The 27,648-nt window shown below is 50.3% G+C and overlaps 1 protein-coding gene and 1 pseudogene across 1 annotated transcript; both read left to right on the plus strand.

Annotated features, from left to right (window-relative positions):
- Nucleotides 1-10,869: 10,869 nt before the first annotated feature.
- On the plus strand, nt 10,870-14,415 carry LOC129531439 (alpha/beta hydrolase domain-containing protein 17A-like). The gene is made up of 3 exons (XM_063698382.1): nt 10,870-11,450; nt 13,689-13,865; nt 13,948-14,415. Exons 1-3 carry the CDS (start codon nt 10,924-10,926, stop codon nt 14,171-14,173), a joined length of 930 nt encoding a protein of 309 aa, XP_063554452.1. The 5' UTR covers nt 10,870-10,923; the 3' UTR covers nt 14,174-14,415.
- Nucleotides 14,416-25,676: 11,261 nt separating this feature from the next.
- The window catches only part of LOC134757348 (regulator of G-protein signaling 12-like), a 36,226-nt pseudogene continuing 34,254 nt past the window's right edge, over nt 25,677-27,648 (plus strand).

A 27,648-nucleotide genomic window follows, 5' to 3' on the forward strand; every position in this document is an offset into this window, starting at 1 on the left:
GCCTAGACCAGAGGGCACTCACTGTGTAACTTTCTCCAGAGGAGTGTTGATGCAGTTAAAATTGGATTTCTGCTCTGATTGATTATCTAATATGATAGAAAAATATATAGTCTGGGAGCAAATTTAGATTTCAGTGAAAAATTAAACTGTTATACCAAGTTGCCCACTGAAGAATTAAATGCATTCTCTATGTAATTATATCAGCAGATTGCAGCAGCGATAGGGCTGTCACTCCAGCTGCCTCTCCAGAGGTGCTCAGGACAACAGCCACAGACGGCCAGCACCACCTCCCAAGGCTTCCGGAAGACAGAGGCCCTAACTGATTTCGTTGGCATCTTTTCCATGGAAAGCCTGCTGTCTTTCTCTGGGCTTGGGAGAAGAGACCAGCAAATACCCTTCCTCAGAACCTCTGAAATCAAGTGGCTCCAACATCTACAGGTGGAAATGAAGAAAGAACCAACACGGTAGGAATTGTGGGCTTTCAGGTACCCAGAGGCATTTGGTGTGTGCTAAGTGACCCACAAAGCCAGGAGAGAAAGCCCTCCTTAAGTGACAGAGCCCAGGGCACCCTGCCCCACAGAGACTCAAAGCCTTAAATTCTTACCATCAGCAGCCTGGAGGCTCCTCGATTTGTCATTTCAGTCATTAGCGGTACAGTAATTAGGTTTTGGGGTTTTTTCCCAGGCCTGGAATGTAGGATAGATAGCAGAGATGAGTTAACATAATTGGATTCTGGATGAGTCTTTTCCTTCTCCCTTCGTCATCTCTAAGTGAAAGGCTCCTGGTGCCTCCCCCTCTGCCTCCCACACTTACCATCCCCAGCCACTCTAATCTGGAGCACCTGGCCCCACCTTCCCTCACCACCTCCTGTGGGGCATCACGCCTACTTCACAGACTGGGTTGGGTTCCGTGTACTCCTTTGTAAAACTGTGAATACATGGAGAGATGAATGTAAAAAATAACAATATATGGCTGGGGATGGGTGAAGACATGAGGGAAGGTGGCCATCACAGCCATTCTCAGAGACCCATCTCTGGTTTGACTTGGAAGGCGGCCCCTTCGTGATGCTGCTGCGGCCACAGCTGGGACATAACACCTGGCCACTCCCTGCAGTGACTGGAGCCACTCCTTGTTCCAACCACACAATGGCTTCTGCTGCCTCTAGCACTACCTGAATGGGCTTTGACATGAAAAGAATTAGGGAGGATTAGAAGAAATAAGACACGCCACAGCTGTCTGTGTGCCTCACACATGCACACACACATGCTCTCACCATCTGAGAGGGCACCTTTTCATGCCAACCAACACCAAGGAGTGGCTAGAACATTTTAACATTGCTGGAAACACACTTGGAGCCCTGGGGTTCACACCCACCTCTCTGGGAAGGAGCCCAATTTCTCAGGGGACACAACAGGGAATGTGCTGGATTGTCTTGGAAAGGTGAGAGGCAATTAACCACGAGAAGGCAGGTCCTTCTCTTACATCTTTTATTAATCCTCTGCTATTGTTTGCTCAACAAATTGCTCTGATTGAGGGTCACAGGGAGTTCAGAATTGCTAGGCAGCTCTCAGAAGTGTGGTTGCCTCCTTCTGACAACTTTCCCCAGGAGAAACTCCTGAGTCTGTAGGAACCCAGGGCTCACATGGACTTGGTGCCTTTGGACTCGCTCACCTTTGTGAGCAAAATACTAGGATGGGTAAGGCTCACTGGATTCTAGCCTAGTGCTAGATAGGAGCATAGAGTCAGAGAGAAGCAGCCAGTACGATGCCTGACTCCCGGCCTCCCCACTGGCCCGTGGCTGGACCAGGGCTGAAGCCTGAGACCCTTGACCACAGCCTGGTGTTTTCCCAGGACCCTGATTCTGCTCAGTGGGTTTAGCCAAAGTGTGCCTCAGTCACTGTATTAGGGTTCTTCAGGGAAACCGAACCAATAGGATATACATATAGAAGGAGATTTTTTTTTTTTTTTGAGATGGAGTTTCACTCTGTCACCCAGGCTAGAGTGCAGTGGTGCAATCTCGGCTCACTGCAAGCTCTGCCTCCCGGGTTCACGCCATTCTCCCACCTCAGCCTCCTGAATAGCTGGGACTACAGGCATCAGCCACCACACCTGGCTAATATTTGTATTTTTTTTAGTAGAGACAGAGTTGCACCATGTTAGCCAGGATGGTCTCAATCTCCTAACCTCGTGATCCCCTCGCCTCAGCCTCCCAAAGAGCTGGGATTACAGGTGTGAGCCACTGCACCCGACCAGAAAGAGATTTTTTGTAAGGAATTGGCTTATCCAATTATGAAGGCTCACCACCTGCTGTCCACAAGCTGAAGACCCAGGAAAGCCCTGGTGTAATTCAGGGTGAGACTGAAAGCTTGAGAACAGTGGGAGCTGGTGGTGTGAGTTCTAGTCTGAGGGCAAGAAGAGACTGATGTCCCAGATCAAGCAGTCAGGCAGAGGAGCAAAATCTCTCCTCCTATGCTTTGTATTCTCTTCAGGCCCCCAAAGTATTAGGTGATGGCTCCCCACAGTGGGGACAGCCATTGCTTTATTAAGTCCATCCAATCAAACGTTAGTCTCATCAGAAACCTGCTCACAGACACACCCAGAAATGATGTTTCACCAGTCATCTGAGCACTCCAGGGCCCAGTCAAGTTGACACATAAAATTAATGGTCACTGCTACCTAGTTGAAAGACAATCATGATGATGTTGTTGGTGTTGATGGTGATGGTGATGGTGATAGTGATAAAGGTGGTGGTGATGGTAATGATGATGGTGATTATAGTGATAATGATGGTGATCATGGTGATGATGGTGCTGCTGCTGATGGTGGTAATGATGATGGTGATAGTGACAGTGATCATGGTAATGGTGGTGGTGGTGATGGTGGTGATGGTGATCATGGTGATGGTGATGATGGTGATGATGATGGTGATCATGGTGATGATGGTGGTGATCATGGTGATGATGGTTGTGATCATGGTGATGATAGTGATGATCATGGTAAGGATGATGATGGTGATGATAATGGTAATCATGGTGATGATGATGGCGGTGATAGTAATCATGGTGATGGTAATGATGATAGTGATGGTGATGATGATGATGGTGATGATGATGGAGATCGTGGTGATGTTGATGTTGATAGTGATCATGGTGATGATGGTGGTGATGATAATTGTGATCACAGTGTTGATGTTGGTGTTGATGGTGATAATGGTGATGGTAATGATGGCGATGGTGATGATGGTGATGGGAATGATGATGGTGATAATGGTGATGGTAATGATGGCAATGATAATGGCAATCATGGTGATAATGGTGGTTATTATGGTAGGGATGGTGATGATAATGGTGATCACGGTGTTGATGGTAATGATGGCGATGGTGATGATGGTGATGGTAATGATGATGGTGATAATGGTGATCGTGATGATGGTGATGATAATGGTAATCATGGTGATGATGGTGGTGATTATGGTAGGGATGGTGATGATAATGGTGATGGTGATGGTGAGCATGGTGATGACGGTGGTGGTGTTAGTAATCACGGTGATGGTAATGATGGTGGTGGTGATGATGATGATGGTGATGATGATGGTGATGATAGTATAGCAGTAATAGTACTGAGCCAGCCTTTAATAGACATAGACAGCTCAACCTTCATCAAGTCCTTCTTACACCACATCCAATCTGTCCCCGTAGCATGCACCAGGTGGACACATTCTCCCACATAAGAAAACAAGGCACAGACTGGGCCCTCTTCCCCTCGGCAGCTCTTCTGAGGTTCACAGTGGTGATCTTCACCCACCTGAAGCTCCCCCTGGTCCCCACTTCCCCGTGTCCCACTGTCTCCACTAGCCCTGGGTGGCCTGGTCCTGCCACTACATTGGTCGCCCTCCTCAGAGCAACTTTCACTCCAAGCTCCTTCTCACATTCATTCATTCATTCATCAGTTGGTCAGAGGAGATCGGGGAGAACAGGTGAGGCCCCAGGGCAGGTGTGGGCAGGCCAGGGCTTAAGCGCATGTGGCCTCCCTGGCCCAGCTGTGATGGTCCCATCCACGGCAAGACCACTGTGGAGTGACCATGTGGCATGGGTAACCGTTTGGACTTTGAGGCCAGCCTTTGCTCAAGGCTCCCCTAGAGCTGAACAGCAGCAGAGCCATGACATCCCCATGTTACGGGGCTGGCCGGCTGCTTAGGGCCCTCTGCAGACCCCCAAAAGGTAACAGCTTGCAGAGCTTGAGGCCTCAGTGCTCTTCCCCTCTGAACAAAAAGGGATCCATATTGAAGTCTACCCACAAACACACACCTTCCGCATGCTCAGGGACACTGCTGAGGAAGCCCAATGCCTGTAAGGCTGACCTGATGCTCCAGAAGATCCAGGGCTGTTCACCCAGCACAGGTGGTAGGTAACTATTTGCCTGCCCTGCTTCAACACAAGGAACCCCCACCCCTGAGCCCACCAAGCCTCCCAGAAACCAAGTCAGAAACGCTTTCTCAGGAGCTGCCACACACCCGTAAAGCCGGAATGAACAGATTCCATTCAGTTTCCTAAGAGAACCCACATTTTACAGGAGACCCATGGTGTTAGCTCCCTGATAAAATGTCCTCCATGGCTCCCCAGGAAAACTTGTCTATAGTTGTCAGTAAAATAAACAGACTGACAATAGCAGGTGGTGGAGACAATGAACATTCCCAGAGTCTCTGATTTTATTGGTAGAATCATAAACTGGCAGAAAGCTTTGGGAAACTCTTAAGCATCATTCCCCAAAGGTGAGCATCACCTGCCACATGACTACCAATTGCATTTCTAGGCAAAGTAGACTCTTGAACGTGAACTAGGGGATGTGTACAAGAACCTTCCCCTGTGCTTTTTTTTTCTTTTTTCTTTCTTTTCTTCTTCTTCTTCTTCTTCTTCTTTTTTTTTTTTTTTTTTGAGGCGGAGTCTCACTCTGTCACCCAGGCTGGAATGCAGCGGTGTGATCTTGGCTCACAGCAACTTCTGCCTCCCAGATTCCAGCAATTCTCCTGCCTCATCCTCCCGAGTAGTGAGATTACAGGAGCTCACCACCATGCCCAACTGACTTTTGTATTACTAGTAGAGACGGCGTTTCACCATGTTGGCCAGGTTGGTCTCGAATTCCTGACCTCAAGTGATCCACCCGCCTTGGCCTCCCAAAATGCTGGGATTATAGGCATCAACCACTGCTCCCAGCCCCCTGTTCTTCATAGTAGCAAAAACAGGATCAACCACTCAGGCACCTGCAAACATTTTCTAAAAAGGATCAGATTGAAAATATTTCTGGTTTTGCAGGTCCTGTTGGCTCTGTCACAATCTCTCAACTCTGCTCTGCAATGCACAAGCAGCCAGAGACAATGCATGCAAGACTGTGCTCCAAGACAACTGTGTTTACAAAGACAAGAGGCAGCCAGGTTTGTCCCTCAAGGTGTCACATGTCAGCCTGTGATGTATGGAACACAATGGTCAAAACAAATGAAAAACAGCCTTGTAATGAATGTTAGCAATCAAATATTTAGTGAAAAAGTACAATTGCTCACTACATGTTACTCCTTCCTAAAGTTAAAAACTGCACAAATCCAACAATATAACACATGAATACATATTTAGAAATACACATAAATGGAATAAAAGTACATACAAGGGAAGAATGAACACTGCACTAAGGCAGAGTTTGCCCTTGGGGGAATGGAGACATCTGGGGGTGGGTTAAACAGGACCATATTCTTAGACAGATGTCATGATCAAGACCCTAGCAGGGACTTAGGGAAGTGTGTTTATGGGCTCTTCTTAGATTACTGCAGACTGGTGGATCCTGTTCTTTGTACTTGAGATGGACCAAAAAGAGAAAGAAAGGCAGGAAAGAAGAAAAGAGGGAGGGAGGCAGGGAGGAAGGGACTGAGGAAGGAAGGAAAGAAGGAAGGAAGGAAGGGAGGTGGAAAGAGCGAAGGAGAGAAGAGGGAGAAAGGGAAGAAAGAAAAAAGCAAAATAAGAGAGCAAGAGAGAAAAAGAGGGAGAAAGAATGAAGAAAGGAAGGAAGAAGTGAAGGAAGGAAAGAAGGAAAGAAGGAAGGAAGGCAGGAAAGGAAGGAAGGAAGGGAAGGAAGAAGTGAAGGAAGGAAAGAAGGAAGGAAGGCAGGAAAGGGAGGAAGGGAAGGGAAGGGAGGGAGAGAGGAAGGAAGGAGAGGAAGGAAGGAAAGGAAGGAAGGAAGGGAAGGAAGGAAGGGAAGGAAGGGAAGGGAAGTGAGGGAGAGAGGAAGGAAGGAAGGAAGGAAGAAATGAAGGAAGGAAAGAAGGAAAGAAGGAAGGAAGGAAGGGAAGGAAGGAAAAACTCCAGATAAAATAATACAACAGGACAAAGACTGGCTGGAGTGGGGATAGGACTGCCCTCAACAGCAGGCAGTGTGAGGGTGGCCTCCGCTTATCGGGTTTTCAGCAGACCTTCTGTTTTGCCGTGAATTCCTCTTTGGTCTCTCACTCAAAGCAAGAACAAGAGACAGAAGCTAAAGACCCACAGCCCCAGGGAGGTGGCCTGCAAGCAGGAGTGCTGAGCACAGTCCTCCTGATGGCCATCTGCCCAGGAACAAGACTCCTGGGCCTCTGGGTCTCTGAATGAAAGGGCTCTCGCTTGTCACTGTCAAAATGGGCTGCGCAGCTGAAAAGAGCCTGTCTCTTCCTCATTAGGATGCGTTTTTATCAGCTAAGTGCTTTTCAAGGGCTTAAAATGCCCTGAGACTCTTCAAAGGCTGTGGGAGGGAAGCCTGTTTTGCCTTTCTTATTTATCAGCTGTTGGGGTATCGGGGGGCAGGAGGGTGGCAGCTCACAGATTGCTCAAGGTGTCATCTCACTCTGCGGCTCCAGCCTCCTCTCCCCGCCACAGTTCCACTCACAAGAAAGAGACAATACGAACGCATTTCTTGGGCCTATGTGTTGAGTCAAAAAACAGCCATAAATGATAATAGTGGTATATCCTCAGATTAGGAAAACATTTTAGACTTTTCAAAGCCTTGCCATGAACATTGTCTTCTTAATCCTGACCACAGTCGGGGCAGGGAGAGGCAGCACTGTGCTGGAACTGGGTCACATGGACCATGAGAGCAATGGCAGAATTTCCAGGAATTCTGTGAGCTGATTGCTGAATTTAGCCCATTAAATCACATAAGCTTACAATGAAATAAATTGTACTAAAAACAAGGCTAATGGAGTTTATAAAGAACTTCTACAACTCATCATCAACAAAAGCCAAACAACCCAATAACAAAACGGGCCAAGAACTTGAACAGACATTTCTCCAAAGCAGATCTACAAAGAGAGGGTGGGTAAATGCAGGTGGGCATCACAGACCATTTTTCTGCCAACCACAGACTGAATAGACGGCAGTGGTCCCATAAAATTAGAATACTGGGCCAGGCGTGGTGGCTCACGCCTGTAATCCCAGCACTTTGGGAGGCCGAGGTGGGTGGATCACGAGGTCAGGAGACCGAGTCCATCCTGGCTAACATGGTGAAACCCCGTCTGTACTAAAAATACAAAAAATTAGCTGGGCGTGGTGGCGGGTGCCTGTAGTCCCAGCTACTTGGCAGGCTGAGGCAGGAGAATGGCAAGAACCCAGGAGGAAGAGCTTACAGTGAGCCGAGATCCCACCACTGCACTCTAGCCTGGGCAACAGAGTGAGACTCCGTCTCAAAAAAAAAACAAAAAAAAAAACAAGAATACTGTGTTTTCACTGCACCTTTTTCAGGTTTAGATAACAAATCCTCACCCTTGTGTCTGAACTGCCTGCAGCATTCAGTACAGTCCATGCTGCACAGGTGTGTACCCTGGGAGCACCAGGCTGTGACACATTGCTTAGGTATGGAGTAGGCTGTGCCATGCAGGTTTGTGTAAGTCCAGACAAGGACTATGATGTTCAGACAAGGACAAAATCCCCTGAGGATGCATTTTTCACAATCTGTCCCTTTCATTAAGTGACATGACTTACATGACTTTCATGACTATACATGAAAAGATGTTCTACCTCAGTAGTTGTTATGCAAATCACAGTCTCAAAGAAATACCACTTCGCACCTACTGGGATGATGTTCATCAGCAAAACAGACAATTGCACATGTTGGTGAGGACGGGGAGACATTGGAGCCCTCGCACTTTGCTGGTGAAGATGGAAAACGGCAGTCTCTGCAGAAGACAGGCAAAGAGTCATCTGTCGACCCGGCCATCCCACTCCTTCCTTGGCACATGTCCAAAAGAATCGAGCCCAGGGACTCAAAAAGGTATCTCCATGTTCACAGCAGCATTCGCCACAATAACCAAAAGGCGGAGACAGCCCAGGAGTCCACCAGTGGGTGAATGGATAAACAGCATGTGGTCAGCACACAACATGGAAGTATTCAGGCACAAGACAGCAGGTGACAGCAGGGATAAACCTTTTCCACTCCACATGTGGAGCAAAAAGGCCCAACACAAAAGGGTAGCTGTGGCAGGATTCCACCTGCATGAGGCTCACGGGAAGGAGAGGCCAATTCACAGAGCCAGGACGGAGAATGTTGGTTGCGGGGGCTGCTGCAGGGAATTCACAGAGGCAGGATGGAGAATGATGGGTGTGGGGGCTGCTGCAGGAAGGTCGTGGAGAGTGGGTGCTTAATGGGGACAAAGCTCCAGTTTGGGAAGACAATAAAGTTGTGGAGATGGAAGATGGTCACAGTTGGACAACATGAGGAAAAGCCAGGCACAGTGGCTCATGCCTGTCATCCCAGCACTTTGGGAAGCTGAGGAGGGTGGATCACCTAAGGTCAGGAGTTCGAGACCAGCCTGGCCAACATGGCGAAACCCCATCTCTACTAAAAATACAAAAATTACCCAGGCATGGCGGTGCATGCCTGTAATTCCAGCTACTCGGGAGGGTGAGGCAGGAGAATTGCTTGAACCTGGGAGGCGGAGGTTGCAGTGAGCCAAGATCATACCATTGCACTCCAGCCTGGGCCGGCAGAGTAAGACTTAGTCTCCAAAAAAAAAAAAAAAAAAAAACCCACATTAGGAATGTATTGAATGCCACTGAATTATAACTTAATTGACAAAATTTGCATTATATATTATTGTATATTTTATTATATATAATATTACTTTTAAAATTATATATTTATATGGACTATATATCATGTATAATGTGTTGTACTTAAGTAATTATACCAAAAAATTACTATATTTGCTTTTTTGTAATCTGCTGTTTTTCTCTTCCTAATATAGCATGAATGGATTTCCACATTAAATATTTTTTGGCATTATGTAATACATTGAATGTGATATATATATACACACACACATACATGTATTCTGTATACCCACAAAGCTAGATAGAAAATATATGGTATACACACACACACATACACATTTACACACATTAAGTTTAAATGCAGTCATCCCATCCCACCAGTTCCTGTCTTTGCAGTGCATCTTACCATGACCTGCATCCTTGGGGTTGTTCACATCTGTGAGCTCTTGTGTATCTGTTGTATCTGGACTCTATCCTCCAGCAACCACTGACCCCACAGGCTCTGCAGAGACAGGCCAGTGCTGGACTCAGGGACACAACCTCCTTAGAACTCCAGTTCACCTACCTCCTCCTTCCAGGAATATATGTTTTATAGGAATGTTGAAAAATCAGCCCGGGTTACCCAGAGGGCAGGGAGGTCCCCACCCAGACCCGCAAGCTGTGGAGGCCTCTGGGACTTCCAGGTGGTAGCCGTCTATGTTTCAGAGCCAGCAACATTTATATGGAGGCTCCGAAGACTCACACAGGACTCACTGTGAACAGCAAGATACTGAGTGATGAGCGTCTAGCTTAACTTGACTCACGCTTGTGTGCTGAGCCACACACAATTACTCCCGTTGAACCGTTGGCTGACCTGTGCAGATGGCATGTTCACACAATACATCCTCATACACAGAACTTTGCACTTTCATTTCAAAGAAATAGGTGGTGTCCTAACTGAAGGAAACATACGTATTCCAGGAAAACTTGAAAGTGCAGAATTGTACACAAAATAGACATCACTCAGCAGTAATTCCGCAGTCTTTCTTAACAGCTGGCATATACTCTTAGAGGCTTCTTTCCATAACAATATATCATGTCCCCCTAAAATTGGAATTGTGTTTTCTATCTTGTTTACAACCAGGTTTTATTAAATTTTTCTCTTTACAAAAAATAATATATATATATACAAAAAAAAATGTACATATACAAAAAGAATATATGTATATATCTTATGGGAAACACAGAACAGCTAAAGAAAAAAACTAAATAAAAATGATTCTAAGGATTATTTGGGAGAATTTATGTGGAAGGATATTTTGGAGAAAAAGTGAGTAACAAAAGAGACTGAACATCCTTGGTAATTAAATGCCTTAATCAGCAGGCTGGAGCAAGTTCGGGGTCCTGGAATGGATTGGAAGAGAGGCTTTTAGAATTTACTTAGAACTGCCCGCCCCGCGCGCTCCTCGCGTCACTTCCGGGGCGGTGGTGAGAACGAGGCTCACTTCTGTCCGTGGGGGCAGCTGCGGCGGTGGCGCTGCAGGAGGCCGGGCAGGGGTGCGGAGGGACCGACGGACGCATGGGCGGGCGGTCGGGAGCCATGGAGCGCGGCCCTGGGGCCCGGGGGCGCGGGCCGGGGTGGGCTTCCCACGGCACGACATGGAGACCTGTGGTTGCGAGGCTCCCTGGGGCTCGGCTTGGACCGCAATGGGGCTGGGCCCTGGCCTCCTAACGGGGCTGCTGTCTGGGGCGGTAGCTGGGGGGGCTCTCTCCCCCCTGCCCGCGACTCGGAGCACCTCCACCCCTCCCATGCCGGGCCAGGCCGGGCGGCATTGTTGGCGGGGGCCCCGGTGGAGGCCCGGCCCGGGCGGCGCCCGCCATGAACGGGCTGTCGCTGAGTGAGCTCTGCTGCCTCTTCTGCTGCCCGCCCTGCCCCGGCCACATCGCTGCCAAGCTCGCCTTCCTGCTGCCGGAGGCCACCTTCTCCCTGGTGCCTGAGCCCGAGCCGGGGCCCGGTGGGGCCAGGGCCGCCCCCTTGGGGACCCTGCAGGCCTCCTCGGGCTCACCCGGGCGCTGGAAGCTGCACCTGACGGAGCGTGCCGACTTCCAGTACAGCCAGCGCGAGCTGGACACCATCGAGGTCTTCCCCACCAAGAGCGCCCGTGGCAACCGCGTCTCCTGCATGTATGTTCGCTGCGTGCCTGGTGCCAGGTACACGGTCCTCTTCTCGCACGGCAATGCCGTGGACCTGGGCCAGATGAGCAGCTTCTACATTGGCCTAGGCTCCCGCCTCCACTGCAACATCTTCTCCTACCACTACTCTGGCTATGGTGCCAGCTCGGGCAGGCCTTCCGAGAGGAACCTCTATGCCGACATCGACGCCGCCTGGCAGGCCCTGCGCACCAGGTGAGGGCGACCCTGGGGGCAGCTCAGCCTGGGCACACCCAAGAGGGGACCAGGCCGGGGGCCGGGGGGCGGGCTTCCCTGGGAGGAAGGTGGGCGGCCCTGCAGGAGGGGAGCCACAGTGGATGCACAGGGCCAGAGAGCCTGACAGGCGAGCTTGGGTGTGCAGGTGCCGCCTCCACATGGCTGAGGTGTGGCCAGGCGGTCCTCCCACACCCTGGCCTGTGGAGCCAGGCTCCCTGGGAACCCCTGGCCTGAGAATGGGAAGGGGCTGAGCTTGTCCCAGGGGCGTGGATGCCACCCGGTGGGAGGGAGTGGGTGGTGGTCTGGGGGTCTGTGCACGTGTGGCTGGAAGCCCATCGGCTGAGACAGCACTTGGGGCCAAGTGAGACGAGGCTGCTGCATCCAGGTCCGGAGGCCTGGCCCATGAGGCCCTGTGGCTGCGGAGCTTGGCCATCCTGGGGCAGGGCCTACAGGGTAAGGTGCAGACCTGCAGCACACATCCGAGGTCTGGGCCAGCCTCGATTCCAGATCCAGCCCTCCTAGTCATCCACGTCCCCAGCCCTGCGCTTGCCTGGGCCCTTCACCGGTGTTTGAGCACCACCCGGGCCAGTGCTGCTTTGGACGAGGAGACCCGGGTGGGCCTCTGGTGGCTTTTCCTGCTCTCCATCCACTGGGGCTGTCTCGTCCTGGCCCTGCCCAGCCCACTGGTCTGACCTGCTCCCACAGGGACCAGGCACAGCTCTGAGAAGTCAGAGACCCTAGGGAGGTGGGGTCGTCGTTGCCTTGGTGATATGCAGGCAGTCCCTGCTGTGGGCCTGGGAGCTGGTCCCCTGGCACCACCCTGGCTCTGGGGGCCTCCCAGCAGTGTGGGACGCTGACACCAATCACCACTTCATGCGACTTCCTTGGCCCCTCCTGTCTCTACTGCCTAGGCCACTGGCAGAGTCACACCCGCCATGGCCACCTCTGAGCTCTGTCTGCTCGGCCATCTGTCCTGCTGCCACTTTGTCCTGCAGGAACCTAGGCCCAGAGCTGTGAGGGGGAGGCCAGAGCATGCCCAGGGCCTCCACTGGGGATGTGTCCTGTTCGTTTGAATGGTGACATCCAGGTGGCAGCTGGGGGCTCCTGCCTGTAGCAGGTGACAGGGCTGGGCTGGCTCAGCACACTACTGACCATGGCTGCCAGTGAGCAGGCCAGGGAGGCTGAGGCAGAGCTGGGGCCACAGGCACAAGCCAGGCAGCATCCTTTGGGGCATGGCTGAGTGGTGAGCTGTGGAGTGCTGCCAGGAGGCTGGGATTCCAGGCCAGGGACGGGGACAGCCCTGCTGGTGGAGTCCGAATGCCAGGCAGAGGGGACGCACACCTGCCCATGCTCCTGCCTTGCAAGAGGGCATCTGCCTGGGATCAGAGCCTAGAGCGTGTGGGAGGAGAGTTGTGGGGTCCCGGCATGGGCAGGGTGGCAGGTGGGTCCTGCGTGGTTGGGACTGGGCACAAGGAGGCCTTGTAACTGGTGCTGGATCAGCTGGGTCAGGGACCACACACCAATGACCTGGGGGTGGGGGTGGCCCTGGGTGGGAGCTGGTGGTGCTGAGGTGGCCGAGGACTTGTCCACTCCCAAGGGAAGGTGCTGGTGGGAGGGGGTGCCACCTCCGCAGCCACCACCCTCGATGCTGACCTGGGTTGCACTGGCATCTCATTGGGCGTGGGGACTCCAAGAGTCCAAAATTGGGTGGAGACATTTGGGGACACAGCTGCCTGAATTCCTCATGGCCAAGGGGGTGGGCAAGGGCTGCAGGGAGGAAGAGTGTCCGCTGTCCTGGCCAGTGCACCAGGAGCGGCTTTCTAACCCGGGCAGGAAGGCGTGAAGCATTCAGGATGTGCGGGCCACACAGTTCCCAGTGTGCACCTAGGGGTGACCAGGAGGAGGAGAGGCGCCAGGGCCTCCCCTACCCCCGCCCCAGGGGCACTCCGTAGGCGGGATCCCTGCAGATCCTAGCTAGGAAACGCCAGTGAACTGCAGCGCAGGGAACGGGGCGGGGCTGCTGGCTTCGCCCACCGCCGCAGTGTTGGGGGCTGGGGGTGGCCCTCGGGACTGGTGTGGAGCCTGGGCCTGACCCACTGACTTGGCTGAGTGGGGAGACGGGAGGGTCGCATCCGGAGCTGGGCCCGGGGACACCCGCTGGTGGGAAGGGTGCACGCGCGTCGGAGGCCGCGGCTGACCCTGCTCCGGCGCTGCCAGGTACGGCATCAGCCCGGACAGCATCATCCTGTACGGGCAGAGCATCGGCACGGTGCCCACCGTGGACCTGGCCTCGCGCTACGAGTGTGCCGCGGTGGTGCTGCACTCGCCGCTCACCTCCGGCATGCGCGTCGCCTTCCCCGACACCAAGACCTACTGCTTTGACGCCTTCCCTAAGTGAGCGGCCCGGTCGGGGACGGGGGCGGGGCGGGGCCCGGGCCGGGCGCGAAGTCTCACCCGCTCCACGCCCCTCCTGCAGCATCGAGAAGGTGTCCAAGATCACGTCGCCCGTGCTCATCATCCACGGCACGGAGGACGAGGTGATCGACTTCTCGCACGGGCTGGCGCTCTACGAGCGCTGCCCCAAGGCGGTGGAGCCGCTGTGGGTGGAGGGCGCCGGGCACAACGACATCGAGCTCTACAGCCAGTACCTGGAGCGTCTGCGTCGCTTCATCTCCCAGGAGCTGCCCAGCCAGCGCGCCTAGCGGCGGCCCCAACCGGCCGGACCTCAGCAATAAGGCGGCCCCCAGACCTCACCCCGCGCCGGCCCCCCAGGGGCTGCATGTGGACCCCCCGGGCGACCCAGGGGACCCCGCCCTGACCCAGGGGCTGTGGACGATGTACAGGCAACAGAGCTACGCACTCCTTTCCTTTTGGAAGCAAGAAGAAAATACGTGAAAACGGAAATTAAAGATTTAAAATTAAAAAAAAAAAAAAAAGAATGTACTTAGAACTTCCGAAACCATCAAACCCCAAATATAAGAGAACAGAAACAAATACAGAAGTCTACCCATAACTCACACGGGCTGCCACAGGAGCTTTCTACTCCAGGAGAAAAAGGAATTCAATACGTTGTCTTGAGCTAATTGGCAAATGATTTAGATCATCAACTCACGGCTTACCTCAATGCAAACTTCCTCTGGGTTAAAAAGAAAGACCCAGAAGTCCTAGAAGTATGTGTAGGCAACAATTTCTAGAATCTTGGGGGGCCGTGTAGAAGACTATTATAATAAGCAGAACAAATAAATAGAAAAAAATAAAAATACACTACAAAAAACAGACACATTTGGCCAAAAAAAAAAAAAATGCGATTTCAGCATTCATCAAGGGGACCATCTGTTAGTCATCACCTTATCAGTGTCCCAGTGCACATGTTTTTAGATCTCGAGACGTTTCTGTTACAAGAGAAAGCTTTATCTGGCCCCAGTGGAATATTCTTCACAAGACTGAGGTATATTTGGCAGTAGTAGAATGTTCTTAAGGCAGTCGAATCTGATTTTCCATTACTTCATGTGAAATGTTTACGTCTGAGTTCGCAAACGAGGTGATCTGTTTCTTCTCAATCATTTTAATTTTATTCTCCTTGTCTGAATTTGGAATCATGGTTGTGTTGAGTTCATGAAAGCAAGTGGAAATTTTTTTGTTTGTTTGTTTTTGAGAAGGAGTCTCACTCTGTCACCCAGGCTGGAGTACAGTGGCACGATCTCAGCTCACTGAACCTCCACCTCCACCTCCTGGGTTCAAGCAATTCTCCTGCCTCAGCCTCCCAAGTAGCTGGGATTACAGGCATGCGCCACCACATCCGGCTATTTTTTTTTTTTTTTTTTTTTTAGTAGAGACGGGGTTTTGCCATGTTTGCCCGGCTGGTCTCGAACTCCTGAGCTCAGGTGATCCACCCTCCTTGGCCTCCCAAAGTGCTGGGATTACAGGCGTGAGCCACCGCGCCTGGCCAGTAAATGGAAATTCTGTGTGCCTATCCATTCTTCTGATCACTATGTATAAAACAAGCTTGTTCAACCCACAGCCTGTTGGCCCCATGCGGCCCAGGATGGCTTTGAATACAGCTCAATGCAAATGTGTAAACTTCCTTAAAACATAATGAGAATTTTTTGAAAATTTTTATTTAGCTCATCAGCTATCGTTAGTGTTAGAGTATTTTATGTGTGGCCCAAGACAATTCTTCTTCTTCCAATGTGGCCCAGGGAAGCCAAAAGGTTGGACACCCCTGATGTCTTTGCTCTTAAGTACATGAAAATAATTTGCAGCTTAATTTTTCATAAAGACTCAATAGGGTACTCGTCCTTTTAAGGGAAAAATGCCATGATTGCATCCTCCATGTCCTCCTTGTGGTCACAACATCTAATCTGGGGGTGATTTTCCATCTATCCATGTATGTGTGCTGGAGCCCACCGGCATGCAGAGAGAAAGAAAGAGAAAGGAGAAGGAAGGAAATAAAGAGACAGGAGACAGCGAAGAAACCAGCCATTTCATGGGAGACCCCACTGTAATGTTGGATGTGGGGAGTTTTCTCTCCTTGCTTTAAAATTTCTGTGTTATTCTCCCTCCCCAGGTCCTGGATTTTGCCTGAAAGGGACTTGGATTTGCAAGAAATTCATTTACTTATTTTTTTCTCAAAAAATGAATTTATTCTAATCACCTTAGAAATTAAGGTTTATTTTCATTTTCCAATTTCCAGTGTTGGATGTTTAGTTAGTTTTTTTTTCCTTTCTGTTACATGAGAAAAGTAATTAACCTCTAGGTACAGATTTGGCCACATCTGCTGGAGTTGCACCGCGCTATTCATTTTCATTTTGCCCACATCTGCTATCACTGATTATACACGGTTCATTTTCATTATTAAAAATTATTATTATTGTTATAGGAGTGTTTCCTTCTAGCCCTAGCTCCAGTGTGTAATTGAAATTTTATTGTATCTTGGTGAATGTTGTTTGTGTGATTTCTATTTCTTGAATTAGCTGAAGTTTTTTTGGTGATCTTTTAAAAACATTTTTCAACGCTGGGAAAAATGCATGAATTCATTCCTTTAACGAATATTTACCAAGCATTTACTGTGCACTTGTGGAAAAGTCCTCGTCTGTACCAAGCTTGATGCCATCTACTGCTTCTTTCCCTGGTTCCCCTCAGGGCAGCTTTGACAAAGACTGGAAACGTTTGGACTGTCCCAGCCAGGAGGATGCTGTCTTACACAGTGGGTGGAGGCAGAGGTGTTTCCAAAGAGAAGCCATGACAAGTAATTATTCCGGCCAGATGCCACGAGTGTTGCAGTCAACACGTCCTGCCTCCACACCAGGAATCCTGCAGCCCTGGATAGCCTCACTCCATGTTGATCTATAGAATCTCACATAAACTGTTAGTCAAAAGAACCTTAGCACCTTCTCTGACCATGTCCATAAGTATTTGAAATGGAAGTTGAGGTTTTCTGTGGGATTCAAGGGAGTTGCCCAATGTGTTGAATTCAGCATCGAAAATGAATGCCTGGTGTCTTCCAACTGGTGAACTCTTCATTACCCAGGCCTAGTGATTTTGTTTCATACAAGATAATCACCCTGAACGTGCGAGTTATAACTGCCCATCTCAATTTTTAAACTGGGTCATTTGCTTAATGTTATCTTTTCTAAACTCTACTCCAAAAAGGCTTTCTTTAAAAAAATCTGTCAGCATCAATATTTCTCAGTGGGAGGGGTGTGGTTGAAGCATGTATATTTTGGGCATAATTGCTATATTTCACACTCCTGCTGACAACTTCTCTTACATTTTTATGGCTTTTGACTTTCTTCTTTTGTTTTCTCCATTTTATACATAAAAAGTTTTATTTTAATCTACTGCAATGAATTTGATTATTTACACTCAATTTAAAATTTCTGTTTGAGGCCACCTTTATGGTTCCGAAATCTGCAGGTAATGTTTCCATTTGTAAATTCACAAATAAGGTGGTATTTATTGTAACATCTCTAGGTAAGTTAAGGAATTTTGAGTTTTGTATTACCCACACCCCTATCTCATTATTAACTATACCTGGGATTGATTTATTTAATGTTAAGTGTCTCTTTTTTAAATGTTTTATTTGCATTAAACTGTCCAAGCACATGGCACAGTTGTTGAGCCTTACGTCTCATAGATGTACACTCTGATTTATGATCAGACATCGCATTCCTTGGTGGTTTACCTGGGACAGAGGCGGTGCCTTGGCCTGGGAGCCCCTCTGGACAGAGTCCACCCTGTCTGCACCCCTCCTGGGTGTTATTATCAGAGACAAGTAAGTCCAACAGAAGAAAAGTTACAAATGAACACAGAAAAATATCAGCAATGTTCCCCCCTGGTTCTTTCCTCCGCCTTTCCCTTCCCTGGTCCTGTGTCTCAGTGTTGGTCACATTACGAGATGCAGGATCGCATCCCAGCTCTCCTCCCCAGGTGCCCCGCACACCGCTCCCTGACAGCAGCTCCCTCCCCAGGGGCTTTGCACACCCCTCCCTAAGAGCAGCTCCCTCCCCAGGAGCTCTGCACACCCCTCCCTGAGAGCAGCTCCCTTCCCAGGGGCCCTGCACACCCTGCCCTGACAGCAGCTCCCTCCCCAGGGGCTCTGCACACCCTGCCCTGACAGCAGCTCCCTCCCCAGGGGCTCTGCACACCCCTCCCTGAGAACAGCTCACTCCCCAGGGGCTTTGCACACCCTGCCCTGAGAGCAGCTCCCTCCCCAGGGGCTCTGCACACCCCTCTCTAAGAGCAGCTCCCTCCCCAGGGGCTCTGCACACCCCTCTCTAAGAGCAGCTCCCTCCCCAGGGGCTCTGCACACCCCTCTCTAAGAGCAGCTCCCTCCCCAGGGGCTCTGCACACCCTGCCCTGAGAACAGCTCCCTCCCCAGGAGCTCTGTAGATCCCCCTCTGAGAGCAGCTCCCTCCCCAGGAGCTCTGTAGATCCCCCTCTGAGAGCAGCTCCCTCCCCAGGTGCTCTGAACTCCCCTCCCTGACAGCAGTTCCCCACCCCAGGGGCTCTGCACACCCTTCCCTGAGAGCAGCCTTTTCAGGTACCCTGGAAGGAGAAGCGTCCAGAGCCCAGAGTTTCTCCCGGATTTCTTGGTAGTGCTTCCTCGCTGGAGCCTTAATGTTGGGCTGGGGAATCAGATCTGGCTGCATTTTATTATTTTCAGGAAGGATTCTCCCTCCACAGCTGGCTTGGATATGTTAATCTCCAATACTAACACCCAGGATGATTCTGGAGGCCGTCTCTGCAGGGTGAGTGGTGTAGTATCCAGCCTGGGGACTTCTACCCCAAGTGTGCTCCCCTGGGACACCAAGTTTACCCAGAGGTGCCCAACCTGGTGAGAAAGGAGACAACATGGGGCCAAGACACCCTCGTTTCCAGCTCTTCTTCTTCAGGCCTCCCTGGGAAAGCACCTCCCCATGGTGTCTCCCTGTGGCCTTTTGGGTATGACAGAAACCACCACCTGCTCTGGCCTCCTAGTGCCTGAGGCTTCTGAGCCCCCTACAGAGCCGCCTCCCACCCGGGAGCCCTGATGGGCCTCCCTGTGTGCCCTCAGCATGCTGGTGTGGAGACCAAGCACGTGGTTGATTCCATTTCCTCTATTGCTCTGTCTCCTGGACTCAACAGGAAACTGCATCTGGTCATTCCCTTTCCCCCAAGGCCAGGCCCCACATCTGCACACAGTGTTTTCTGATTCATATTTAAATAACTCTTTTGTTTTGTTTTCTGAGTCTGTTTTCTTCTCTCATGACTCGGCTTCACCAAGAGAAGAATGTGTGCCCGTGTTGTGGGAGCTGTTTCCTCTCATGTCTGCTGGAGACCAAGGGAAGGTTCTTGTCAGGCCCTGGCCTCCTCCCACCAGTGTCCATCAGAAGGTGGCACTTCCAGGACCTTCCACAGTGGCTCCGCCTCTCCCATCTATACCTGGGTGCTGGAGAACCACAGCTGCCATCTGCACCTGGGGCCAGGTGGAAGGGGGATCTGCCTCTCCCATCTATACCTGGGTGCTGGAGAATGACAGCTGCCATCTGCACCTGGGGCCAGGTGGAAGGGGGAGCCCTTTTCCGACTTCCCATTGCCTGCAGAGGTCACTGAAAGACAAGCTCCCATGAGCCGGGTCTCCATGGCCCTCACCCCATCACCATCTATGTTGTGGAATTGTGTGGTCACTCTGAACCTGCCACTGTTTACGGCACCATCAGCTCCACAGAATCTGCATTTCTATGCAGGAAATCTGCAAGGGGGCCTTGGGCCCCGGTCTCTCTGCCTGTGCCACCCTCCCTGAGATGTGGGCTCCAGGCAATGGGCCTTATGGAAGAGGGAGGCCACCTCGGCAGAGCCAGGGGAGGAGGGGAAGGTGGGCTTCTCCACCCATCTGGTCCCCTGAGGGGCTGCCTCATGGCTCAAAATGACCTCATCATGGTTCTATTTCTTCCCCAGTTGCCAGCTGGGGTGGCCGCGGAGCACACACACCTCTGCTCCCATCCCTGGTGTCCAGACCCACGTAGGCATTGAGACTCAGGAGCGCAGGGGTTTTCTGTTCACAAATTTAAAGGAATTAATGATAAAATTCCTAATTGTTTTTTAAAAATACTGTTTGTAAGTCAACTTTTCTTCAGTGCACACACTGAGCATATAAAGTCTTAGAGTCAATCATTATCATGACTTTAAATACAAGTTAAAGAAGGCAATGCACCACATCCACCTCCTTTTAATTTTGCTGCTATTTGGATGTCTTTGATCAATTTCAGGGTGGGGGGAGTACTCCCAAAGTAAAATGTAGTAAAGACTTTCTTTTTCCTAGAGTAATTTATTTGAAATCATTAAAATCAACAAGTTCACAGTTGTTACCTCCTAATGGTTATTGAGCCTGATTCTGCCTCCTAGAGATTGTCATTTGGAGGGAAATCAGTCCTCCTGTCCCTTCAGCTTTACTGAAATTCAAGGTCAATGCACGTTGGCTTTATCTGAGGATAGGAGGCATTTCCAAATTGCCCCAGAGCTTAGGTTCAAAAAATGTATAGCTTAATTAATAAAAATCATTGTTAAACCACACAATTAACATCTTAGCCCAAAACTAAGCCTGTAGTGAAACTCCTAGTTGTGCTAATGGATAGACTTAGTAAACCTTCATTGAGTCTCTACTATGTGCCAGATACATGTTATTATTACTATTATGTCTATTGTTGCCAGATGCAAGTGTTAAGGACAAACTGCCTTTGCCCTCACAAAGGGCTACCAAGAATATCCTTAAATAAAATAAATCGGCATTTACCAAATAAGAAATAAAGGTGAAAACAAGCACATCAATTATGTCCAGGTGTCAGGGCAGCATACAAAAGACTTCTGGCCACCTATGTGAGGTTGTCAAAGATTACAAAGCATCCTCTGGCTCCCAACCAACCTGTGTGTGCAGGAATCCAGCCTCCCTAGTTCCCACAGGTGCTGGCTGGGATGCAAACTGGGCAGGCAGATTACAGGTACCACTGGCATTGTAGAAACAGTGCTTAAAAGTGAGTGGCCACTCTACCGATTCCACCCCCATGGACTTGCCCCAAGGAAGTGGTCAGAAAAGTATGAAGGGTTGTGTTTGCAGTGCTTTCTCATTGAAAAGTTAGCAAGCAAGGGCCATGCTCACTCCTGTAATCCCAGCACTTTGGGAGGCCGAGGCAGGTGGATCACCTGAGATCAGGAGTTCGAGATCAGCCTGGCCAACATGGGGAAACCCTGTCTCTACTGAAAAAACAAAAATTAGCCGGGCGTGGTCTTGGGTGCCTATAATTCCAGCTACTCAGGAGGCTGAGGCAGGAGAATTGCTTGAACCTGGGAGGCGGAGTTTGCAGTGAGCTGAGATCATGCCACTGCACTCCAGCCTGGGCGACAAGAGCAAAAATCCGTCCCCACATGCCCCCACACAAAAAAGTTAGCAAGCAAGGATGTGTCCAGCAACAGTGCAGTGGCCACACAGATGATGGTGCACCCACATAATCCAGTGCCATGTGGCTCTTGGCAATGGCGGAGCACCCATTCATTGACATCGGAACATGTGTCTCGTACAGCAAGTAAAAAGGAAAATGATCTATGAGATTGTGCCCAAAATATAATCGACATTTTTATGGGAAACTATCTATGTATCTACCCATGCAAACACACAGAAACCAAACATCTGAAATTTTATCCACATGAGCTATGACAGTCTTGGCTTACTTCAGAGCAGGGAAGAGGGCTCACCTGGACAGAGGGTGAAGTGTGCCACTGTCCTCTGGAGCAGGAGGGCTGGAAGGTGGAAGGAGAAAAGCCTGACTATGGAGTGAGAGGAGAAAAACGGAGGCCATTCACAGGTAGGCACCATCATGGTTCCCCACTGCAGAAGACAGAGCAAGTCCAGAGGAAACCATCTGAAAATACCAACTATGCCCTTCTGGGTGCTCCTCTGCCAACTACGCCGTCCTTGGAAATGAAGAGGGGTTGGGTGTCATCCGTCTCTCAGGAAGATAAACTCAGTGCCCTGTGCTCTGTTCCCATCCCATGCTGCTAGAATTAAAATCACTATGAAGCATCAGACACTTGGCAGGTGACAGCATCATACCCCCAGCCAAGTCCCCTGCAAAGGGAATCTCCTCCCTTCTCCACCACGCCCCATGAAGCCAGGATCCTTTAAGCCCACGTGGAATGAGAGGACAGACTTGATGCATATTCTTTTCCTCCAGTTATATCTCTTGGAAGTTCTCTTATCAGCACCTTTTGCTAAACATATGATAGGGGACAACCCAAAAAAAATGGAGGAAGTGAACTGAGACATGAGCCCCAGCAAGGAGGATGTTGGCTGAGTCCACAGTGCCTCACAGAGGGATTTTACCTGCTACTCGAGGTGTAAAATGACTCTGTAAGTGGTCTCTGTCCTCACGAACTCTGCAAATCACTGGGAAGCAGAGAGCTGTCCACTCAAGTGGACACTCTGTAGCCAAAGCTGAAAACGTGTTCCCTTCTCTCTTTCCATCCTTACTGTGTCAATCTCTGGAGTCCCTGCAACCCAGCAGAGGATTTGCAATGGGATTACATGACAGCATCAGTGTGAATGCCTAAAGCCATCAAATAAGAAAATGCTAACTCTGTACCAGAGTCCACGTCAATAAGCCCACTCCCATTATCAAAGTCTTGTGGATTTTTTTGTTTATTTGTTTTAGTTTTTTTGATGGAGTCTTGCTCTGTCTCTCAAGCTGGAGTGCAGTGGTATGATCTCAGCTCAGTGCAACCTCTGCTGCCCGGGTTCAAGCAATTCTCCTGCCTCAATCTCCTGAGTAGCTGGGATTACAGGTGTGCACCACCACACCTGGCTAATTTTTGTATTTTTAGTAGAGACAGCGTTTCACCATGTTGGCCAGGCTGGTCTCGAACCTCTGACCTGAAGTAATCCACCCGCCTTGGTCTCCCAAAGTGCTGGGATTATAGGTGTGAGTTACAGTGCCCGGCCCCATTATCAAAGTTTTGGGGAGAAACTAAAACCTTTTCAAGTTAAGCTCTCAATACCAAAAGAAAAAGGTCCAAGAATAAATTTTGTTATTAGTTACATATATGTTGATTAAAACCCTCTCTCAGTCCTCATTCTCGCAGTCTTCCCTCGGAGGCCCCAAGTCTGGGTGGTGGGATTCCCAGGCAGCCTCTGGGGATGGGAGTGGGCCCCTCAGGACCTCAGAGGCTGGGTTTGTGCCATTCTTTAGAGTTTTGTCTCATTTTCCAAGGTGTTCTGATCTTGGCCAGGGAAGAGGGATGTCAGTTATGGAATCCCATCAGAGACTCCAGCACTGGAAACTTATGCCGACTTTACAGATGTAGAGACTGAGTCTTGACGAGCTTTGCAGCATGGTGTCTCAGTAGCTGACCAAAGCCAGGCTCAAACTCCTGCCTTCCTGACTCCAAGCACTGGTTCTTCCAGTCCTGCAGCAGCTCATGGATGGGGTGCATAGGGCCTGACTCCAAGGACTGGTTCTTCCAGTCCTGCAGCAGCTCATGGATGGGGTGCATAGGGTCAGAGGGGCCCACATCGGCACTCAAGGGAGCCAGAGGAATGTTCAAGTCCAGGCTCTAACAGAAACCATCTTGAACCCCTGCACAGATGTACATAAGCAGGAGTCCTTGGTAACTTCCCCTACATGCAGGATTGTGACATTGGCGACTTTTTACTAAAAGAAGGACTTATTCCAATATCACTCATTCGACCAATGTGGCATTTGTCTGTTTTCCACTCACTGCCCTTGGCCAGGTCCTGAGAAATATGGAGTGGAAAGAAATGGCCGTCCTCAGATGACTCACAGGATGGTGGCCGGCTCTCAGGACGGCCACCCTGCTTCCAGTGCAAGGGAGCCCACCACCCTGTAAGCATGCATCTTTTGTTAATGTTAAGGTTTTTTGATATTCATTTCTCATGTTTCTTATGCCAAGTTCGATAACCCCATCTTCAAAATCTGGTGCTTGAGCCACAGGCATTTCCAGTGGCCTGAATGAGAGTGAGCCCAGGCGAGAAGCACTGGCTGTGGGCCAGGTGGGGTGAAGACCAGGGGGAGACATCCATAGAGGATGATGTTGATGAAAGATTTGACTCAAAGAAGACACATTGGTCCCAAACACAGGAGCTGTGAGCCATCCGGGGCTTATTTCTTTGAGATACAGGAAGGGGAAGCAGGCTCAGAGCTCCACATTTAAACCCGAGCTTCAGTCCATTCCAAGTGTTTTATATGCTCAACAAATGCTCTTTGGTAAAGAAAAATTCTCCTTTAAAACAGGAGGTAAGGATTCAGAAATCATTTAACACTCAATCCAATTCAACTCAACAATGAGGAAGTGAATTTCCCCTGGCAGCTGCAATCACCATCCCTAGTGCAGAGAGGAAGCCTTTCCCCCGGTCCCCTGAAAGGCACCAAGTGGCCTCCTGCTGGTGGAGGCTTCAGAAGAGCAGCATCTGCTCGTGGGATCTGTGTTGGAGCTCTCGTATTTATAGCTTGTTGCTGTTTTGTTTGTTTGTTTGTTTGAGACAGAGTCTTGCTCTGTCACCCAGGCTGGAGTGCAATGCTGCGATCTCCGCTCACTGCAACCTCTGTCTCCCGGGTTCAAGTGATTCTCCTGCCTCAGCCTCCCGAGTAGCTGGGATTATAGGCACACACCACCATACCTGGCTAATTTTTGTATTTTTAGTAGAGATGGGGTTTCTCCATGTTGGCCAGGCTGGTCTTGAACTCCTGACCTCATGATCCACCCGCCTTGGCCTCCCAAAGTGCTGGGATTACAGGCATGAGCTACAGCACCTGGCCTATAGGTTGCTGTTTTAAAACTTCCAGAGAGCTTCTATGTGATCTAAAAAATGTTGAAAAGTCTCTGTGTAAAGACTGCATTTGCCGGGGCAGAGTAAGAAGAGCAAGGCTCTTGGGAAGAGAGGAATACAGGCAGCTTCAGGAACAGCTGGATCCAGACACAAAGCCACCCTCAGCCTTGGCTTCCAGCAGCACCCTGCTTTCTTCACTGCACAGGGCAGCAGCATCCTCACACACAGCAGGGTGGGGCTGACAGTTCCTGCATTTGCACCTTCAGTTTTGGCTGCTGGAGCAACAACATTTACCACCAAGGCTAAACCACCTTGGAAGAAAAACTCGTTGTCCAAGATTGAGTGAAAGGCTGATCCTAGGGCCATGATGCCACGGTCAGGGCCAGGAGCATCCTGCTCCGGAGTATTTAGGAGGGGCACTCACCCAGCTTCTGCAGAGTGTGAGCTGTGGAGGAACTGCCCACAGCAGCGCCCCTGGAGGCTGCCTCCCAGAGCATCACGCTGACCACCCTGTATTTCTAACCTGCTGAGTCCTTGGGTTCCCCAGGAAAAAGTATGCAAGAATAGGGAGCTAAGAAAGTGTATTTTATTTTATTAAGGGTCAAAAAAGTAAAGCAGTCTAGATACATTTTCCATGAAAGGATGGCCCTGCAACCTCTGTGAGCCCTGCCTGCAGAGTCCAGGCTCCCAGCGTGACAGCAGACAACACCAAGGGTGCCCCAGCCCAGCACATGCAGCCGGATGACACTTCATGTCTGCAGTGTACGAAGGCAACACCAAGGGTGCCCCAGCCCAACACATGCAGCCGGATGACACTTCATGTCTGCAGTGTATGAAGGCAACACCAAGGATGCCCCAGCCCAGCACATGCAGCCGGATGACACTTCATGTCTGCAGTGTACGAAGGCAACACCAACGATGCCCCAGCCCAGCACATGCAGCCGGATGACACTTCATGTCTGCAGTGTACGAAGGCAACACCAAGGGTGCCCCAGCCCAACACATGCAGCCGGATGACACTTCATGTCTGCAGTGTACGAAGACCAGGAGGTGTCCAGTGTCACATCCAAAATGAAGGAAGTTTTATCCAAACTATCGCTATGGTTACGTCAAGGCAAAGGGTGTCTTAGTTTGAGCTGCAGTCACTAATTACCATAGACTGGGGGCTGAAACACTAGGCATTTATTTCTCTCAGATGTGGTGTCTGGGAAGCCCAGGATCATCACAGTGCTGACTCGGTGTCTGCTGAGGGCCCTCTTCCTGGCTTGGAGATGGCACCTTCTCGCTGTGTCCTCAGTGGCAGAAGGGAATCATTTATCTTGTGTCTCTTATTCCAAGGGCACTAATCCTATTCATGAGGGTTCATGACCTCATCACCTTCCAAAGGCCCCATCCTCAAATAACGTTACATTGCAATTAGGACTTCAACAGAGGGATCTGGGGATTCACAATCATTCAGTCCATAATAGATGGAGAGAAAGAAAGGGAGGGAGGCAGGGTAGGGTGGAGGGGGCAGAGGAAGGGAGGAAGGAAGAGGGAGGAAGAGAGAGAGAGAGGGAGGAAGAGAGAGAGAGGAAGGAAGAGAGGAAGGGTGGGAAGGAGAGAGAGATGGTAACTGGGTGGGTGGGGTGGCTCACGCTTGAAATCCTAGCACTTTGGGAGGCCAAGGCGGGTGGATCATTTGAGGTCAGGAGTTCGAGACCAGCCTGGTCAACGTGGCGAAACCCTGTCTCTACTAAAAATACAAAAATTAACTGGGCATGGTGGCACAAGCCTGTAATCCCAGCTACTCTGGAGGCTGAGGCAGGAGAATCACTTGAACCTGGGAGACACAGGTTGCAGTGATCCAAGACTGCCACTGCACTCCCACCTGGGTGACAGAGGGAGCCTCTGTCTCGAGAAAAATAAAAAATAAAAATAAAAAATAAAATATTATCTGAAAGAGTATCTGAATCCAGGACTGAGGCTGTAGGCAATCTGAGAAAGTATCTTGGAGGAAGGAAAATGGGAGGAAAAGAACATTGTGTGAAGGAATTAAGAAAGGTGACTCAAGGAAAGTGGGGAGGCAAGGGTATCCAGATAACATTGGCCCCATTGGTCCTGGGTTGATATGACAGGGGTGAGGAAGGGTCCTGGAGGGAGAGATCCTGGGGGTAGCAGCAGATGCTGCAGGGTCTCAGAAACCATGGCAGGCACTAAGAAGACACGTGGGCTTCCCTCCACCTCATGGACAAGGACCTACATTTATTCATTCTTTCCTACATTTGACAAATTCTTACTGAGATCTTATTAGGCGCCAGGCACTGCGTTTGGTGCTGAATATTCAGGAATGAGCACAATGGGTCTGGTTCCTACCCTCCTAGAGATTACAGTCCAGTGGGAAAGACTGACAGTGAACATATTAATATGTTACAGTTGGGCCAAGTCTACAAAGGATAGGGTATGATAACAGGTATGATGGGTGGTTCCCTAGGGAGAAGTTTCCCTAGGGGGTGACGGTCACCCAGACTGCTGATGGGTGGAGGCCTTCCTTGCCAGCTCCCTGCCAAGCTTTCGTCCTGGACATTCCTGCATTCCTCTGCACTGTCCCTTTAAGAGGAGCATCTCTTCCCTGAGCAAAGGCGGTTCGGGCACACAGCCTGAGCCTGCCAAGGTTGTGAGCCATAAATCAACGCTGGCACTCCCTTGGCAGTGTGCTTTCCTCTGAGCTGTCCAGATGGCAGGCAAGCCTGGGGCTCCAGGGGCAGCCAGGCACTCAGGAGCATGGAGGAGGACAAGGTGGGGACACAGCTGGGCCCCAGGCTCCTGATGGCAGCTGCCCACTTCTGTCTAAGGGCCCCAGGCCAGGGAAAATGCCAA

The sequence above is a fragment of the Gorilla gorilla genome, chromosome 16, assembly GCF_029281585.2.
Source record: "Gorilla gorilla gorilla isolate KB3781 chromosome 16, NHGRI_mGorGor1-v2.1_pri, whole genome shotgun sequence".
In the NCBI taxonomy this organism is placed as follows: domain Eukaryota; kingdom Metazoa; phylum Chordata; class Mammalia; order Primates; family Hominidae; genus Gorilla; species Gorilla gorilla.